Source organism: Notolepis coatsorum (genome assembly GCF_963971535.1).
Source record: "Notolepis coatsorum genome assembly, chromosome: 18".
Lineage (NCBI taxonomy): Eukaryota > Metazoa > Chordata > Actinopteri > Aulopiformes > Paralepididae > Notolepis > Notolepis coatsorum.
In genome coordinates, this window is record NC_140182.1 from 4,115,892 (window position 1) to 4,135,496 (window position 19,605).

The 19,605-nt window shown below is 44.5% G+C and overlaps 1 protein-coding gene across 1 annotated transcript in view; it reads right to left on the reverse strand.

Moving 5' to 3' along the window:
* rfwd3 (ring finger and WD repeat domain 3) overlaps positions 1-12,100 on the reverse strand; it is a gene marked incomplete at its 3' end in the record, with an annotated part of 38,197 nt that extends 26,097 nt beyond the window's left edge. The window contains exons 1-2 of the mRNA XM_084334485.1: positions 11,913-12,100; positions 2,418-2,751 (exon numbers count right to left, since the gene is read on the reverse strand). Of these exons, the coding sequence (XP_084190611.1) occupies positions 2,418-2,746 (329 nt within the window). The 5' untranslated portion in view covers positions 2,747-2,751; positions 11,913-12,100. The remainder of the gene's footprint in view (positions 1-2,417; positions 2,752-11,912) is intronic.
* Positions 12,101-19,605: the final 7,505 nt, after the last annotated feature.

Here is a 19,605-nt window from a genome sequence, read left to right on the forward strand (position 1 = left end):
TAATCAATGAGTATGGGGCTGCAGCACTGCAGATATACCCTACTCCAATGATCCGCACGGACATTAGACGGTGTTGCACTCGCTACCCAGTCTGTAAGCTAGTAGCAGATAGAATGTGCATGTTGTGATTTTCGATGCAAAATAAATATTCAACATTCTCTTTTGAGACTCCGCCTCAGACTCTTATCCTTTGGCACTTGGAACTTGCTGTACTTTGCTTGCAGGTCTGCAGCCATTATTGCTGGATTATGAATAGCACCAACTTTAGCCAAGGTACCGTTATCATGCTAAGCTAGGTGACCTAGCTCGTCTTCCCCGCATTGCCATTTGATAACGTTAGTCAGCTAACGCTAGTCAGTAGCTACTTGACTTAAATACGATTCACCTTGGGTGCATTATTGTCGATAGACGGACAGTGTCAGGTCCTGGAGAAAGGACAGGCGATCATCCGATTTGATGTAACGTTAAAGCGGATGTTGTTCCAACTAGCTAGCTTTTCAGCTAATGCTATCATAACACCAGCAAGCAAAACACATCCCGTCCGAGCTCCCCGTCACACCGCACTTTCGGGGACAATGGAATTTAAGAAAATGTATCTGCTGTTAAAATGACAAACAGCATCACACTTTAAAACACGTTCATTTTATAATCCTCACTCTCCGCAGGAGATAAATGACGTCATGGGATCGGAGGCTACAATTGACGTGTACTCGCCGATACCGATACCAGCATTTTAGGCAGTATCGGCGGCATTTCCGATACTGGTATCGGAACAACTCTAATGTCAAGTATACTATTACCGTAATTCCTCTAATAGTAACCCCGGCTTGTATTTGTTTCAACTGTAGCGGATACCAGGCTTGTATTAGGAGGAGGCCTGTATAAGAGAGAGGCCTATATTTCTAATTTTCAAACGGATCATAATGAATAAATCAACATTTTGTGTCAGTTTGAACCCAGTAAAATGTACTGGGTTCATTTATTGAAACCAAGTACTGTATGAAATACGGTAGTAAACAGTGCAATTACAGGTGGTCAAAAAAAGAAAAGAAAAAAGTAAAATAGTGCAATCACAATACTGGTATAATAATAATAATAATAATAATAATAATAATAATAATAATAATAATAATAATAATAATAATAATAATAATAATAATAATAATAATAATAATAATAATTTCGTTTTATACAATTCTGAGGTAGGCTTACTCTCTTGGTAAACATTAACACCATACCATTATATGGTATTTACTGCACAGCCAGGCCAGCATATAACAACAATAATAACTCTAATAACATGAAACCCGGCTTGTATTAGGAGGCCGGCTTATAATTGCTTAGCTCAACAGCGCACCCGGTCATTAATAGAGACCCGGTTTTTAATTGAATACCGGTTACTATTAGAGGAATTACGGTATATACTTATTGTTTATGTGTCTTGTAAGCCCATATGGGCTGGGCATACACCTGTATGTTAACACTTTGACTGCCGGGAAACGCTTTACAGCGTCCTTATATCAATATTTAAAAAATCTGCGATCGGATTCATATTTCCCCTCCGCTGGCCTGAGATCCACCAGTAGGACCCACTGAGCTCTCTGGCGGTTCAGGAGCGCCATCTGGTGGCCGATCGGTGCAATCGCCAAACAGGAAGTGCTATGGAGGTTGTGCTGGTCGGCCATATTACTTCCGGGCACTCTATCTCGACACAATACATAGCGATCGATTGCCAATAACTCGATAAACAACATGATTTGGACATATATACTATTATACAAGCTGGAAATGGACCCGATATTTCTACATACCATAATAGGTAAATGACTGTTCCACGCTCATCGCCCAACGGCGCGAGGAGGATACGGTAAGATTCAGCGTTATTTTTGATCGTATTCCATATAAACTGTTATGATGAACATATCACCCACACTAGATTAATGATATAACGCTGCCCACGGAATTATAAACGATCCCCCGCCCATCCGGTCATCATCAGATCATACGTAGATCATTCTAGAAGTACGTCCAATTGAAATTTTTTATATCGCCCCGATTGCCATCAAACTGTATTTCATCATCAATATAATGCATTTGGGGCTATATATCACGTTCTGGAGAAAGCTGCAGAAAGAGATGAAAACATACTTATACATTAGACCATACTTTACTATGAATATGTGAATGAAAAAGTTTAACGTTGCTACACAATGAACAATACATATAGGACTTTGAATGGGCCCTAATAATGGCAATGTAGCAATAGAATTAAAAAAGTTATAGCCCTGCAAAGAAGGGGAATTTCTCCATAGACAAATAGCGCTGGCAATCCACAGTCATTTTCCGGATTTCTGGCCGGCACCCATAGTGTTAAAAAAAAAAAAAAAAAAAAAACATCAAATCAAATCAGAAGGTACCTGACTCTCCTCCGCCTCATCGCCCCCTGAGTTGCGGAGGTCCTGGTCGCCCCCGCCCTGACGCCGACCTCCGCCCTCTGACTGAAGGCCCAGGCGGTGGGGAGCCGGGTGAGGTAGTGGAGAGCTCGCTCCTCGTACTCCTCGTCCTCCAGCTCAGTGCTGCTGCTGCCCGAGTCCGACAGGATGACGACGGGCGCCTGGGCCCCCGCCTCCTCCTCCTGCGCCTGGCCCCCGCCCGCGGCAGCAGCAGCAGCAGCAGCGACACCCGCCCTGCCTCGTCTCCTGCCGCTGGGACCCTCCAGCTGGAAGTCCACCTCCATGGCCTCCATCTACGCTGGAGGAGAGAGGAGGAGGAGGGGACCGTTACATCACGTAGGACTCGTCTGTACACACAGTGTCCAATATGCAGGCAATTGAATTTTTTTTATCCACTTTTTCTGTATTTTTCCTCCCATCCCAATTTAGTCGTTATGCCAATTCCCCCCCCCCCCCCCCCCCCCCCTCCTCCCCTTCCTGGTCGTTGCGCGCATGTGCCCCCCACTGGTCGGTCTATAGGGAGCCCTGAAGTCTATCACATGCTTATCCTCCGATACATGTGGAGACAGCCAGCAGCCTCTTTTCACCTGCCAGCGAGGACTCTCATTGGGTGAAGTGTAACGTGTGGGAGGATCACACTACCCTCACCATCTCCTAGAGCCATATGAAATCCGTTTTATTTTCCCCCAAATTCCATTGAATTTTTTTCCAAATTCCATTTTTTCCGTTTTAATATTTCAGAATTCTGTATTTTGCTTTGTACGCTCATTTTACCATCAGAAATAGTGTCTGATAAGTGGGAATGAATAAATGTCCACAATTTAATAAGATATAACAGTCCATTTAATAGGGCTGTCCTTCGAAGCTTCGTTCGATGGGCATGGGATTCAAATATGAAAATAAAATTCTATTATTAAAAAAAAGAAAAAAAAGGATATATATTTTTGCAAAATCAACCCTGCCTCTCTTTGTTAACTACAACAAGCAATGCTGTTTGTTATTTAAGATGAGGTCGGACTCGGCACTGACAGATTTGTGTTCATTGTGCTGCTTTTATAAAGCCTCAAATGACTGCTTACAATATTTCATGAAAGCAAAGTGTTTTGTTTGTCTAAGATTTAAAAAGGTTTAAACTTTACAGCACTGACAAAGTTGAACAAAGTGCTGTACAAGTCCCACAACATAAAAAAAAAAAAAAGTAAAAAAAAAAAAAAAAAAACGTTTTTTTTTTTTTTAATAGTTGATTCCATTTTTATTGCTCAATTCCGCGATTCCGTCCGCGATTCCGTGATCGCGGATTCCATATGGCTCTACCATCTCCCTCCCGCCCTGACCGACCTGTAGGAGTCGCTGTTTACAACGACCAGATTACCCCACCCCGCCGGCTTCCCTCCCGCTGACTCCGCCAATTGAGCCAGTATGGACGACCGGCCCAAGCCGGAGGCACCGCTGACCGCCGGATTCGATACCAGTGTCTCTGCGGTGGTAGACAAGACGCTTAGTCCGCTGTGCTACCCGGCCTCCCTGAAAAGTTTATTTTTGAACATGTATTCTTTACATTCCTCTAAATAAATCACAATATCAAACAGAATAATCGGAATGAAAAAGAAATTATAAACAAAAAGTCAAGAGCAATGTAGTTAGTTGACATGTTAAAAAAAGGAGTGGAGGGACGCTAAGCTTATTGATCCCTACCCCCCCTACGGTTACATTTTTTCCTTCATTAATTTTACTTGATATAACATAATTTAGTATAATACATTATAGAATATACATTTTACTAGATGTATTTTACAATTGACACCGTTAGGTGGCCGCCTCAGATCTACTCCTATCCAAGCTCCCGGAGGGTCATCAAAGAGAAGCCGCCTATTCTCAGTCCTTGCCCCACAATGGTGGAATGAACTACCCATCCCAGTTAGGACAGCCGAAACACGTCCAATCTTTCGCCGTCGACTAAAGACTCACTTCTTCAACCATTATCTGAAATGATAAAAAAAAAAAAAAAATCTAACCCCGACTAACCATACTGTCATGCACTTTTCCTAATAAACTAACCTACACTGTAAAGGCGCTCCCATAGTCCAGCAGACTGTACACAGAGCAGACTCCGCGGAGGTCCGCGCGGACTCTTGAGCTTTGATCTCAGCGGACAGCAGACCCACAGGTGCGAAGCTACTATTTTCTGACGCGCGGACATCCGCGCCGCTGACTTGGTGTCACACAAAACGCTGCTCAGCGTTTTGGTTGACATCGAACTGCATTTAATGTGACGCCGATCTGCATTTTACTCTGAACACTCGCTCCGTGCCAAGAGAGATGTTGAGATGGCTTTTCTTTTTTTTTTTGATCCACTTTTTCTCCCATTTTTTCTATATTTTTCTCCCATCCCAATTTCGTATCATCCAATTCAACCCTCCCCTGTCACGAACGCTGTTTCTTGCCTCCCACAAGCCGGCTGCAATGTGGACTAAGTCATACATAGCACAAGTCCCCTCCGGTACTTGAGGTAACAGCAGTCGCATCTTTTCACCTGCGCAGCTCGATCTCTCAGTGTCGAGGAGTAACGCGTGGGAGGCTCACGCTGCCCCCGACACTTCCTGATTCTACTGCGCAGGCGCACCAACCGACTTGTAGGAGTCGCTTGTTCACAACGTTCGATCCCCACCCTTCAGTTTTCCCTCCCCGTAATACGGCCAATGTGTATTACTGCGGACGACCAGCCAAACTGAAAAACAATGTGGAGAGCTGGATTCGAACACGCGAATCCTAGCGTCTCCACACTGGTGGCGAGTGCCTTAGACCACTACACCACCTAGCCGCCCTTGAGATGGCTTTTCTAAATGAATTGTGTAAAATTGCCAGTTTTATTTCGAAATAAATAAATAAATAAATATTTATAAATATTGTTATCTCCGTTTCCAATATTTTGAAATAAAACGGGTGCTTTTATTTCATGCAATGCGTGTCTTTTCAGCACCACGCGCTGTCCACCTCAAGCCTATACGGTACATTGCATCTCGCTGCCTATATACCTGTTATTCAAGTGCGTAAAACTGCCCGTTTTATTATCGAAATATTGGAAACGGAGATAACATACTCTTTATTTTGACATCGGATGACGACGACATGACAGAAGTTGAACAGCGTGGGGACAATTGTGTAAACTGGCGCGTGACATCTAGGAAATTGGTCCACGGAGGTCCGCTCGACTATGAAGGCTCAAAGAGTCCGCGCGGACCTCCGCGGAGTCTGCTCTGTGTACAGTCTGCTGGACTATGGGAGCGCCTTAACACGCAACACTTTGATGAACATTGTTACTCAGCTGATAGAGTTATACCCTTCTTGCTGTCTTGTCGCACAGAACTTGTAAGTCGCTTTGGATAAAAGCGTCAGCTAAATGACTAAATGTAAATGTTAGGTTGCATTCCGACAGTTTACGGCACAGGTTAAAAACACACTTCTTCAATCAATATCTGAAATGAAAAGAATAAAAACATTCTTACTGTCTTATACTATCATGCACTCTTCCTACTATACTAATATGTCTTTACTACGATGCACTCATCACTGCAGCACCCAAGTTTCAGCACTGTTTGATGAACATTGTTACTCAGTTGTAAGAGTTGTACCCTTCCTGCTGACTTGTCGTACAGAACCTTTAAGTTGGTTTGGATAAAAGCGTTCAACTAAATTACTAAATGTAATTGTAAATGGCACAAGTCCGTTTAATTTGTCTACTGTAAGCTAAAATATAAAAATGTTTAGCTGCCATTGATCGAATGAGGTGGGGGTCAAGTGGCTTCATATGAATACAGAACTGGGAATAATCCATTCACCATAATATATTAAATGGGGGACCCTGAGGGCGGTCAGGTGGCGTAACGGAGATTGCGTTTGTCACCAAACCCCGGAGCGGCTAGATTCGCCTGTTCGAATCCAGCTCACAGCTCCGGGGTTGTCACCAGCTTGGCTGGCCGTTCACACTAATACAATTGGCAGTATTAGAGGGTGGGAGAAGCTGGCGGGGTGGGTCCGGGTCGTTGTAAACAGCGACTCCTACAGTTCGGTCGGGGCGCCTGCTCAGCGCGGATAGGATCTAAGTGGGGTAGTGTGATCCTTCCACACGCTACGCCCTCTCAGTGAGAATCCGCGCTGCCAGGTGAAAAGAAGCGGTTGATTGGCTGGACGTGTGTCGGAGGAAGCACGTGGTAGCCTCCACTCTCCCAGACCGACTGTGGGGGGTAAGTGCGCAGCGACCAGGAAGGGGATTGGGAATTGGCATAACGACTAACATTGGGATGGGAGAAAATCGGAGGAAAAAGGAGGGGGAAAAAGATCCAAAAAAAAAAAAAAAAAAAAAAATGGGGGACCCTGATGTAAACAAGACAAACATCTTTCTCTGGTCTGCATCCCCTTAACACTTTCAATGCCCAAAACGTGATAAAGCGTTTTATCAGCCCAATGCCTGAATGCCCACGACGACAATTAGTGTTTTATTTTTTTATTATCGATCCGAATTCATATTTCATCAACCGAGTCTCCCGTTGGTATGCAGCCCCTGTAGGAGCTCAGATGTGAAAAAACCGCCCCCTATCGTCTCCCAGATGGTAATGCACCCTTTTGGAATGGACTCAATGAAAATGGATGAGAAAAGAAAAATCCGGAATCCACATTTTACTTCTCAGGCATGTACCCCGAGCCGATCGGATTCATTGTGGAGCCTCAGAACAGCGTGGAATACATAATACAGTATGTAGCGTTGGATCAATAAAAGCGATAGATTTTTGGAATGGCGATCAGGAATTGGAATGATCTTTTTGGAGAACATCTGATCTGAGGTAAGGAATCTATTTTACAAGTCTTGGGATAATCAGAGTTGTATTCGCTGAGATCTCGGCGTTCGCCCTATGTGTGTGTGTGTGTGTGTGTGTGGGCGATCGCTTTGAGGAAATCAGAGAATGGATTTCTCAGATCGCCTATATAGCGTGCATACGTACACATACTATCTATAATCTAGCGTTTATTTGAAAACGATTCATAAATAGGCCGAAAAATTACAACGTTCTAGAATATTCCAGTAAAGGGCGATTATCATGGAATATTTATATTTTCCTTAAAAATGAGGGCTTTTCAAAATGCTATAAAACGAAAATGAACCGATAAAAAAACAATCCGCTTCGACAATGTTGACTGGAAAACGAGTCATTGATAAGCGACGGGCAGATTAGACACATAGCCATAATTAAAAACATAGATTAGGCGTTAATAACTCTAACATTGAAGTGGATGGTGGGCATTCAAGCTGTAAATCAAGATTAAGCTTGGGCTCTGAAAGTGTTAACACATCCAGCGTTATTGCCCGCCATGCGTTGACCGCCAACATCGCTGTACAGCATTTTTTTAGATCAATATTTAATTTTCTCGTCATGGCATTCATAATTCATCCCCCCAACCCCCGGTGCCCTAGGCGGGACCCTAAATGGGACTGCAATGCCTCAATACCGCCGCCTGGTGGATGGTCGGGCGAGTTGCACTCAAAAAGTCACATCTCGCTACGGGACTACAGACAAACACTATAGTGCATATGGATCGCTGCCATAACGCAATAATGATGCGCATGCGTCGCCTGAGACGGCCGCTGCTGCAGACTAGGCAACTTGATTTGATTTGTTTTATTATTCTAATTCGTGACCCGTTCTGTCTAAATGTTTAAATGTTGAGCGATTTGCAGTGTCAAATTTCCCACGGGATCGATATGATTTCGGCGTTTATTGCGCCATACAAACCGGAAATGGATCTAGGTGATCGGCGTCGAATAATTGGGATCTTTCTCCGCCAGTCTCAGCGGCGCACGGTAAGAGGGCAGTAACGTTATTTTCAACCCGATTGTGCATTTCCTTGTTTGCAAACAGTCTGATCAATATATCAACCCATAGTAAATAAAGCCGTTACTGACGATCAAGGAATTATAAACAACCCCCCCCCCTTTCCTCCACGCATGATGAAGCATAATGTATACCGAATCATATACATTTGAATTTTTGAATATAGCGTGTATGGGAAAGAAACGCCAATCGATAATCTATATATGCTTCAGGGCCTATAACTACTGTTTTTGGAATTACAGCAGTAAAGATTCAAAAACATACTTATATTCTCGAAGGTATTAACACAACAATGTATGAATGAAAAAATATAACGTTCGCACATCCTGAACGATAGATAATCGATGTTGAATGGGCCATAGTAATGCAGATAGCAATACAATTTAAAAAGTTATAGCCCTGCAAAGAAGGTAAACATCTTTCAAAGGTGGCAGAGATGGTGGTATAAGATGGGCACAACCCCCCGCGCCCAATGTGTTAACAATTGTGTGTATTATTGAGCCGTATTGTACCCATTCTGCAATCTGTTAAATAAAATGTTCAATCAATCAATCAAAACCAGTTGGAAGTACACCAAAAAGTACACATTGGTTTATCGCAACAACACAAAAGCAAACGTTAGATAATTAGTGAAGTTATAGATACTGTGTTTGCACTGATCGCTGTTAAATCATTTGTAATTAACCCTTTCACTGCGACAACAATACACAGAAGGTTAACCCTTCCACTGCCACTATGGCTGTCTTAAATACTTCGAAGCTTCGTTCGATGACACAAGCTTCGACCATAAAAAAAAATAGCCTCCAAAATCTTGCGCCTCCATTCCAATGAAACGAAAGTAAGCGGCGCCTTCCCGCCTCCATTCCAATGAAACGAAAGTAAGCGGCGCCTCGACGCCACCTCTCTGCAACAAGCACGTGGAGATTATCTGTGTTGAAAACAACAAGGACATGTGCAGCAGACATGGCGACGAAGCGAAGCAATGCCGTTTGCTATGTCGGACAGATTTGTGTTCATTGTGCTGCTTTTTTAACTCTTTCAGTGCCACTCACGAGATTTCTCGTGTTTTTTTATAGGTGGTTGCTAGCCACTCACGAGATTTCTCGGATTTTTTTTTTTTTTGCGATCTGAAAAATTATTGCATCACCCGAGCCTACCCGAGTATTGCCGAGCTGCGCCGGTGATCACTGTGGAAAAAAGCGCCCCCTGTCGTCTCCCGGATGACATAAGTGATTTTGGAATGGACTCAATGAAAAATGAATGGGGAAAAAAATCCGGTACTCCACATTTTCCAGTTCACTGATCCAGCCGGGGTTACTAGAGTTCATTCTGGAGCCTCAGATCCCCGCGGATCATGGAGATCCACTGTGTCGCGTTGGATCCATACACGTATCGATTTTTTCGAATGGTGATCAGGAATTGGAATATACCAGTTGGATACCATCTGATGTCAGGTAAGGACTCTATGTTATCAGTGGTAGGATAATCAGAGTAAGTTTGATGAAGTTATAAGCTGTTTTGTGAAATGTCTTCTTTCTGTCTCACTGTAAAAGTCCGAGATGAAATCAACGAGGCGATTATCCGCGCGCGGCCGTAATGTGCGTGCGTGCACGTATAATATTGATCATCTAGCGTTTATTTGAAAACGATTCATAAAAAGGCAGACGAATATCAACGTTGTGGAATATTCCACTAAAAGACGATTTTCATAGAATGCTCCAGAATGAGCTGTTTTTTATATCAAAACGGGGGCTTTTCTAACTGCTCTGAAACGGCAACGACGCGATAAAAAAACAATCTACCTTCACAGCACTGACTGGAAAATAGTCTTTGATAATGCGATGGGCAGATTAGACACATAGCCATAATTTAAAACATAGATTAGGCGAAATTAACGTTAACATTGGCGCGGATGGTGGCATTCAAGCGGTAAAACGGAAAACCAGGCGTGGCATTGAAAGAGTTAAAGTGTCCCGACTAGGGATGTCCGATATTATCGGCCGACCGATATTATCGGCCGATATCGGCAGTAAAATGTGATATCGGAAAATATCGGTATCGGTATAAAAAAAAAAAAAAAAAAAAAAGAAATCTTTTTTACATTTATTTAACCTTTATTTACCCAGGCAAGCAAGTAAGAACCAATTCTTATTTTATTTATTGTCAAAAGTATGCATGTTGGTTTAATTCAACAACAAGAGATATGTAATGTTAATTTTTACTTTTTTAATTATCATATTTTGCACAGATAATGCTTACATTTAGAAAGCCTTTTGAATGCATCCAGTGAAATTATTAATTACCTGAAATTATTCAGTTTTTTTGGGGGAAACCCTGCATATATCGGTATCGGTTGATATCGGTATCGGTATCGAAATTAAGAGTTGGACAATATCGGAATATCGGTATCGGTAAAAAAGCCAATATCGAGCATCCCTAGTCCCGACCCATATAAAAATATGTCTTAATAAAACGTGCTTAATTAAGTCGAATTCTACCTTTGTCTCTATCAACTACATATAAATATTTATATAATTGTTTGTTTGATAGACGAAGGTTGCAACATAATTATGTAATGTCATGTTGTTGGCTGTGAGAGCAGCCCCACTGCACCCAGGCAGCGCAGCCGAGTGAAACCTTGTTGGCTGCGTCACAGTCACGAAAGGGGCTACTTAATTAATTAATCCAATCCACTTTATTTATAGAGCACATTTAAAAACAACAAAGTTTACCAAAGTGCTGTACAAGTCCCACAACATGATATAAAAAAAAAATATATATATATATATATATATATATATATATATATATATATATTAAAAGCTCGGCCCCGAAGCTTCGATTGCTAAAAAAAGCTTCGAAGGTCAGCCCTAACTGCCACACGACAACAGCCAGTTAACCCTTTCACTGCCACACGACAGAAGGTTGTGTGATAGTAAAGGGTTAACCTTCTGTCGTGTGGCAGTGAAAGGGTTAATCAATTATCAGACAGTGTTATAATAACGTAGCCAACGTAGGTTAGGGTTCTCCAGGAGAATGTATAGATGTAACAGCAGTACTGTAGTATATCTGTATCATACAGTATGACTATGTCATATATGTTATGATGCATTGAAAATGGGGGACCCTGATGTAAACAAGACGAAAGTCTTTCTCTGGTCTGCATCCCCTTAACAATTGTGTGTATTGAGCCGTACTGTATTGTACCCATTCTGCAATCTGTTCAATAAAGTTTTCATTCACACTCTTATCTATGCTTGCACCACTCATAGTTACAGTACCTCCTGAGTGACGGGATTCTACACCAATGAGAGGTGACGGGGGCGGGACCTGGAGACTGAGCGAGGCCCCAGTAGCTAACAGCTAACGTGTGTTAGCAACATGTTCACGTAGCTCCTAGTAACAGCGGATCAGCACTTCGATTAGCTATATAGTCACTGACGATGTTTGTTATGAAATGATATAACGTTAACACACCACAACTACACCGTTAGTCCGTTTGTTTACGACTAAATAAATAACGTTAGCCTCACGGCTAGTTAGCCACACAGCTAGGCTATAATAACGTTACCTGGATCTGTGATGGTCTCTAGCTGTCGATCCGCCCTTGAAACATGACACAGGAACACATGACTAATCGACACGTTAGCTGAATCGCTTTAAGCCGGTGGCATGTTTCATTACAGTGTGTATATTGATATTGATCTCTGAGTTAACCCTCTAATGAAAGCAGCAGTGTGGCAGTGTTGTTGTTGGATGATCGCTGTTCCGCATTTCTTCTCGAATCTCCCCGCCGGCGCGCCGGTCTCCAGGTCCCGCCCCCGTCACCACTCATTGGTGTAGAATCCCGTCACTCAGGACGAGGTACTGTAACTATGAGTGGTGCAAGAGTGTGAATGAAGGATGAATGAAAACTTTATTTAACAGATTGCAGAATGGGGTACAATACAGTACGGCTCAATACACACAATTGTTAAGGGGATGCAGACCAGAGAAAGGCTTTCGTCTTGTTTACATCTGGGTCCCCCGACTCACTGTATGTTGATGTTTTGAATAAGTTGATGTTTAAATAACCCTTTCACTGCCACACGACAGAAGGTTAACCCTTTACTATCACACAACCGTCGACCTGATGAATTGAAAATGGGAGACCCTGATGTAAACAAGACGAAAGTCTTTCTCTGGTCTGCATCCCCTTAACAATTGTGTGTATTGAGCCGTACTGTATTGTACCCCATTCTGCAATCTGTTAATAAAGTTTTCAATCAATCAATCAAAACCTTCTGCCGCCGTGTGGCAGTGAAAGGGTTAACCGGCTTGTTGTGTGTGGCAGTGAAAGGGTTAACCTTCCTGTGTATCGTCGCAGTGAACGGGTTAACCGTTTTTGGTAGTGCGGCAGTGAAAGGGTTAAAATAATTAGTTTGTGTTACCCAATGCTTGCGTTACCAACGGGCCCCAGGGCCGGACCTCCACTCAGGCTTCCTCCAGAGCACCATGTGGTCCAGGTTGTGTTGGAGCCCCGGCCGACATAGAGCTGTTTAAAGAGCTGTTCGAAGGGTGCAGGTGCAGAGTCCAAAAACACGCAGGGGCCCCAGTTCCAGACACATAGATGTTCCTAAAACCTTGTTTGATAAGAGATCCCTTATCGTCTAAATAACATTGGGGTCCTCACATATATATATAGCCATAGTCTCTCAGCTCTCTGCACCAGAGGACAAAGCTAGATATTGATAGCTGCCTTATGATGAATTGAAAATCAAAATTGAAAGTCTTCTTATCAGTTTTGGACTATGGTGATGTAATTTATAGGCATGCTGCGGCATCAACTCTTAAACCTCTGGATTCTGCATATCACTCAGCTCTCAGATTTATAACTGGTGACAGATATGATACTCACCATTGTGTCCTGTATGATAGGGTGGGTTGGCCTTCTCTTGCAGAAAGGCGCAACAAACACTGGTATTTATTTATTTTTAAAGCCCTTATTGGTAAACAACCTGTTTATATTTCCTCACTGTTAAATTGGAATATTGGAACCTATTCAACTCGATCGAATGACTGGATGGTTCTTAGGGTTCCTCAGATTTGTTCTGAGTTAGGGTTAGGGTTAGGGTTAGTTTGTTCTGATCGAGGGAAGTCAGCCTTTTCCTTTGATGCCTCTAACTCATGGAATGTCCTTCAACTCACGCTAAAATTGGAGGTTCTCCCTTCCCTTGGAATGTTTAAATGTATGATTTCAGACCATTGTGTGACTACCTGTAACTGTTTTAGTTGATATTTTAAAATTATTTTTAAACGTTTTTAATTTGTTTTACTCTGGTGTTTAAATTTCTGTGAATATTGTTTTTATTATGTACTGTACAATCGTCGTTTCTGTAAATGAGGGAAACCTCAGATGCTTACGATTTTAAATAAAGGTTGAAAAAAAAAAAAAAAAAAAAAAAATGGGGGACCCTGATGTAAACGAGACGAAAGTCTTTCTCTGGTCTGCATCCCCTTAACAATTGTGTGTATTGAGCCGTACTGTACTGTACCCATTCTGCAATCTGTTAATACAATGTTCAATCAATCAATCAAAGCCTGCAGCAGCCCGTATATACATGTAGGCTGAGCCACAGGTCCAGTGGATAAGGGGGACACAACTACAGTACTACCCATGTGAGGAGGACCCCTAGCATATAGACTTTGGCAGTTTTTTGCTAATGTAAGAATATCTATAAATCTATCTATAAATCTACCATATCTATATCTATCCGTCTATAATTGTATCTATTGTAAAATGACTTAAACAGTGTCTACAATGTACTGTTTTTACTGTGCAATTGTATGTATTGAGCTGTACTGTACTGTACCCATTCTACAATCTGTTAATAAACTTTTCAATCAATAAATCAATTAAATCAATCAATCAATCAAAACTGTAACTGCTCCCCTCTGCTCCCCTCTGCCCCCCCCCCCCCCCCCCCCCCCCAGGTGCATGTTTGCCCACGCGCCCTCACCCTGTCCCCCTGCCCCCCCCAGGTGCATGTTTGCCCATGCGCCCTCACCCTGCCCCCCCCCCCCCCCCCCCCCCCCAGGTGCATGTTTGCCCACGCGCCCTCACCCTGTCCCCCTGCCCCCCCCCCCCCAGGTGCATGTTTGCCCACGCGCTGGGCATGCAGGACCTCCCCCAGTCCGTGGCGTTCTTCAGCGCGGTGGACGTCGACCAGTGTCTGAGGAAGGAGGTCACCATGGACTGCGTGACCCCGTCCAACCCCACGGGCCTGGAGCGCAGATACGGCCTCCCGCCAGGTGGGTCCCGCTCTCCTCTCCTCCTCTCTGCTCCTCTCTGCTCCTCTCTGCTCCTCTCTGCTCTCCTCTGCTCCTCTCTGCTCCTCTCTCTGCTCCTCTCTGCTCCTCTCTCCTCCTATCTGCTCCTCTCTGCTCCTCTCTGCTCCTCTCTCTGCTCCTCTCTCCTCCTCTCTGCTCCCTCTCCTCTCCCCTCTGCTCCTCTCTCCTCCTCTCTCCTCCTCTCTGCTCATCTCTGCTCCCTCTCTCCTCTCTGCTCCCTCTCCTCTCCTCTCCCCTCTGCTCCTCTCTCTCCTCTCCTCTCCTCTCTGCTCCCTCTCCTCTCCTCTCCTCTCCTCTCTGCTCCCTCTCCTCTCCTCTCCTCTCTGCTCCCTCTCCTCTCCCCTCTGCTCCTCTCTCCTCCTCTCCTCCCCTCTGCTCCTCTCTGCTCCTCTCCTCCTCTCTGCTCCTCCTCCTCTCTGCTCCCCTCTGCTCCTCTCTGCTCCTCTCTCCTCCCCTCTCCTCCTCTCTGCTCCTCTCCTCCCCTCTCCTCTCTGCTCCTCTCTCTGCTCCTCTCTGCTCCTCTCTCCTCCCCTCTCCTCCTCTCTGCTCATCTCCTCTCTCCTCCCCTCTCCTCCTCTCCTCTCCCCTATCCTCCTCTCTCCTCCTCTCTGCTCCACTCTGCTCCTCTCTCTGCTCCCTCTCCCCTCTCCTCCCCTCTCCTCCTCTCTCCTCCTCTCTGCTCCTCTCTCTACTCCTCTCTCTGCTCCTCTCTGCTCCCTCTCCCCTCTCCTCCTCTCTGCTCCTCTCTGCTCCCTCTCCTCTCCCCTCTGCTCCTCTCTCCTCCTCTCTGCTCCCCTCTCCTCCTCTCCCCTCTGCTCCTCTCTGCTCCTCTCTCCTCCTCTCCTCTCCCCTCTGCTCCTCCTCTCTGCTCCTCTCTCCTCCCCTCTCCTCCTCTCTGCTCCTCTCCTCTCTGCTCCTCTCCTCTCTCCTCCTCTCCTCTCTCTCCTCCTCTCTGCTCCTCTCACCTCCTCTCTGCTCCTCTCCTCTCTCCTCCACTCTGCTCCTCTCCTCTCTCTCCTCCTCTCTCTCCTCCTCTCTGCTCCTCTCCTCTCACCCCCCATCTGCTCATCTCCTCTCTCCTCCCCCCTCCTCCCCTCTGCTTCTCTCTCCTCCTCTCTGCTCCTCTCTCCTCCCCTCTCTTCCTCTCTGCTCCTCTCCTCTCACCTCCTCTCTGCTCCTCTCCTCTCTCTCCTCCTCTCTGCTCCTCTCCTCTCACCTCCCCTCTGCTCATCTCCTCTCTCCTCCCCCCTCCTCCCCTCTGCTTCTCTCTCCTCCTCTCTGCTCCTCTCTCCTCCCCTCTCCTCTCTCCTCCTCTCCTCTGCTCCTCTCCTCTCTCCTCCTCTCCTCTCCTCTCTCTCCTCCTCTCTGCTCCTCTCCTCTCACCTCCTCTCTGCTCCTCTCTGCTCCTCTCCTCTCTCTCCTCCTCTCTGCTCATCTCCTCTCTCCTCCCCCCTCCTCCCCTCTGCTTCTCTCTCCTCCTCTCTGCTCCTCTCTCCTCCCCTCTGCTCCCCTCTCCTCATCTCTCCTCCTCTCTGCTCCTCTCTCCTCTCTGCTCCTCTCTCTCCTCCTCTCTCCTCTCTCTGCTCCACTCTCCTCCTCTCTCCTCCTCTCTCCTCTCTGCTCCTCTCTCTCCTCCTCTCTGCTCCTCTCTGCTCCTCTCTCCTCCTCTCTCTCCTCCACTCTCCTCCTCTCTGCTCCTCTCTCCTCTCTCCTCCTCTCTCCTCCTCTCTGCTCCTCTCTCTCCTCCTCTCTGCTCCTCTCTGCTCCTCTCTCCTCCTCTCTCCTCTCCTCTCTGCTCCTCTCTCTGCTCCTCTCCTCTCTGCTCCTCTCTCTCCTCCTCTCTGCTCGTCTCTCCTTGTCTCTCCTCCTCACTCACTCACTCACTCACTCACTCACTCACTCACTCACTCACTCACTCACTCAGTCTACCGTGGGCTTGAGATCAGGATGGCCGTCATCTTAATCACTTAAAAAATAACAGTCCAACATTATGGGGCAGGAGGTATAGAGAGCGGCCGTCTGGTAGTCGGAAGGTGGCGTGTCGATGTGTCCTTGAGCAAGACGCTCGACCCCTAATTGCTCCCGATGTGCAGGTTGGCACCCTCCGCCATCGGTGTGTGAGTGAACGGGTGAGTGAACGGGTGAGTGAACGGGTGAATGTGAGGAACAGAAATTGTAAAGCGCTTTGGATAAAAGCTGCTATATAAATGCAGTCTATTTACCATTTATTGGGGGAAATGCACTTACCGTCTTCTCCAGAATCGGTACAGAAGAGCGATACTAATTTCCTCTCCTGTGCGTTCGTTCAGTAGAAAGCGATCCGGCTGTAATTGATTGATTGATTGAAAACTTTATTAACAGATTGCAGAATGGGTACAATACAGTACGGCTCAATACACACAATTGTTAAGGGGATGCAGACCAGAGAAAGACTTTCGTCTTGTTTACATCAGGGTCCCCCGTTTTCAATTCATCAGTAAGCTAGCCTAGCTTAGCGCAAATTAATGGATTTGGATCGGCTCGCCCAGCTGTGGGCCAAACACACCTCTCCCGGAGTTAGGAAAGTGGTCCTACGCTACTAATATACTTACATTACTTACTTATATTAATATACTTGTCTATATACTACTATGCACTCGGAGTGTAACACTCGAGCTCGTTATATTATTTGACGAGAGATGTACCCTTCCTGCTGACTTGTTCACAAAAGTCGCTTTGGATAAAAGCGTCAGCTAGATGACTAAATTGTGCTAAGTTAGACTAGCTTTCTACTGAATGCACAGAGAGGAAATATCTACCTTCTTGCCCCGACTCTGGAGTAGATGGTACATTTCCCATAATGTTGGACGTGTTCCTTTAAAAGAAAATAAAGAATGTGTCCATATGAAAAATTCAAACTCTATTCCTGTTGCCCGGGGACAGTTTGTGGATGTTTTCTGAATACGCAGCTCTCTCTCCTGAAGCTAGAACTGAGAGAAGGACATTAACCACATTGGTGACCCTGGATGTAAAATGTGGGGCACAGATTTCACGGACCCATAAAATGTTTTTATGAGCTCTTGTATCCAAACGTGGTTTAAATTCTGGTCCAGACCTACGAGCCATATTACAGAATATAAATCTCATTTGGGTTCAAGAACTTTATATTTTATGTACATTTTGTTATACTATACTTTTTTATTATAGCACCACCATCTGGCTGATTGGTGTGATATTTGTTTCTAGTAAATATCTCGTCATGGCAAGTTTGTTTTTGGTGGTCCGACCGACCGACAGACTAGGTTGCAGCCATGCCTTTCACTACCACACTAGGTTAACCTTCTGTAGTGTGGTAGTGAAAGGGTTAACCTTCTGTAGTTAAAGGTTAACCTTCTGTAGTGTGGTAGTGAAAGGGTTAACCTTCTGTAGTGTGGTAGTGAAAGTGTTAACCTTCTGTAGTGTGGTAGTGAAAGGTTAACCTTCTGTAGTGTGGTAGTGAAAGGGTTAACCTTCTGTAGTGTGGTAGTGAAAGGTTAACCTTCTGTAGTGTGGTAGTGAAAGGTTAACCTTCTGTAGTGTGGTAGTTAAAGGTTAACCTGTAGTGTGGTAGTGAAAGGTTAACCTTCTGTAGTGTGGTAGTGAAAGGGTTAACCTGTAGTGTGGTAGTGAAAGGTTAACCGTCTGTAGTGTGGCAGTGAAAGGTTAACCGTCTGTAGTGTGGTAGTGAAAGGTTAACCTTCTGTAGTGTGGTAGTGAAAGGGTTAACCTTCTGTAGTGTGGTAGTGAAAGGTTAACCATCTGTAGTGTGGTAGTGAAAGGTTAACCTTCTGTAGTGTGGTAGTGAAAGGTTAACCTTCTGTAGTGTGGTAGTGAAAGGTTAACCATCTGTAGTGTGGTAGTGAAAGGTTAACCTTCTGTAGTGTGGTAGTGAAAGGGTTAACCTGCTGTAGTGTGGTAGTGAAAGGTTAACCTTCTGTAGTGTGGTAGTGAAAGGTTAATCGTCTGTAGTGTGGTAGTGAAAGGGTTAACCTTCTGTAGTGTGGTAGTGAAAAGGTTAACCGTCTGTAGTGTGGTAGTGAAAGGTTAACCTTCTGTAGTGTGGTAGTGAAAGGTTAACCTTCTGTAGTGTGGTAGTGAAAAGGTTAACCTTCTGTAGTGTGGTAGTGAAAGGTTAACCTTCTGTAGTGTGGTAGTGAATTGGTTAACCTTCTGTAGTGTGGTCGTGAAAGGGTTAACCTTCTGTAGTGTGGTCGTGAAAGGGTTAACCTTCTGTAGTGTGGTTGTGAAAGGGTTAACCTGCTGTAGTGTGGTAGTGAAAGGTTAACCTTCTGTAGTGTGGTAGTGAAAGGTTAATCGTCTGTAGTGTGGTAGTGAAAGGTTAACCTTCTGTAGTGTGGTAGTGAAAGGGTTAACCTTCTGTAGTGTGGTAGTGAAAAGGTTAACCGTCTGTAGTGTGGTAGTGAAAAGGTTAACCTTCTGTAGTGTGGTAGTGAAAGGGTTAACCTTCTGTAGTGTGGTCGTGAAAGGGTTAACCTTCTGTAGTGTGGTTGCAAAAGGGTTAACCTTCTGTAGTGTGGTCGTGAAAGGGTTAACCTGCTGTAGTGTGGTCATGAAAGGGTGAATCTAGTCCCCCTGGTGATGACAGTACAAGCTCTAAACATTGGTTTTCAACTTTTAATATTCAGTTTTAAGAGTAGAAGAAAATCGACAACTTTTAGCTTTTATAAAAAAAAAATGTACTGCTTGACTTTACAGTATTGTAGAATATAACTTAGAACATGGAAGTAATAAATCACTTAGATTGTACAATTTGTTACAAACAATTACAATTAACATGTAATAATAATAATACAATAGCAATACAGTCAATGATAGAACTTAGGGAAATCAATTCCTGGGCTAAAAATGGTCCTGGGCTGATTTCCACCCCTGAATAAAGACTTGCATATTAATAT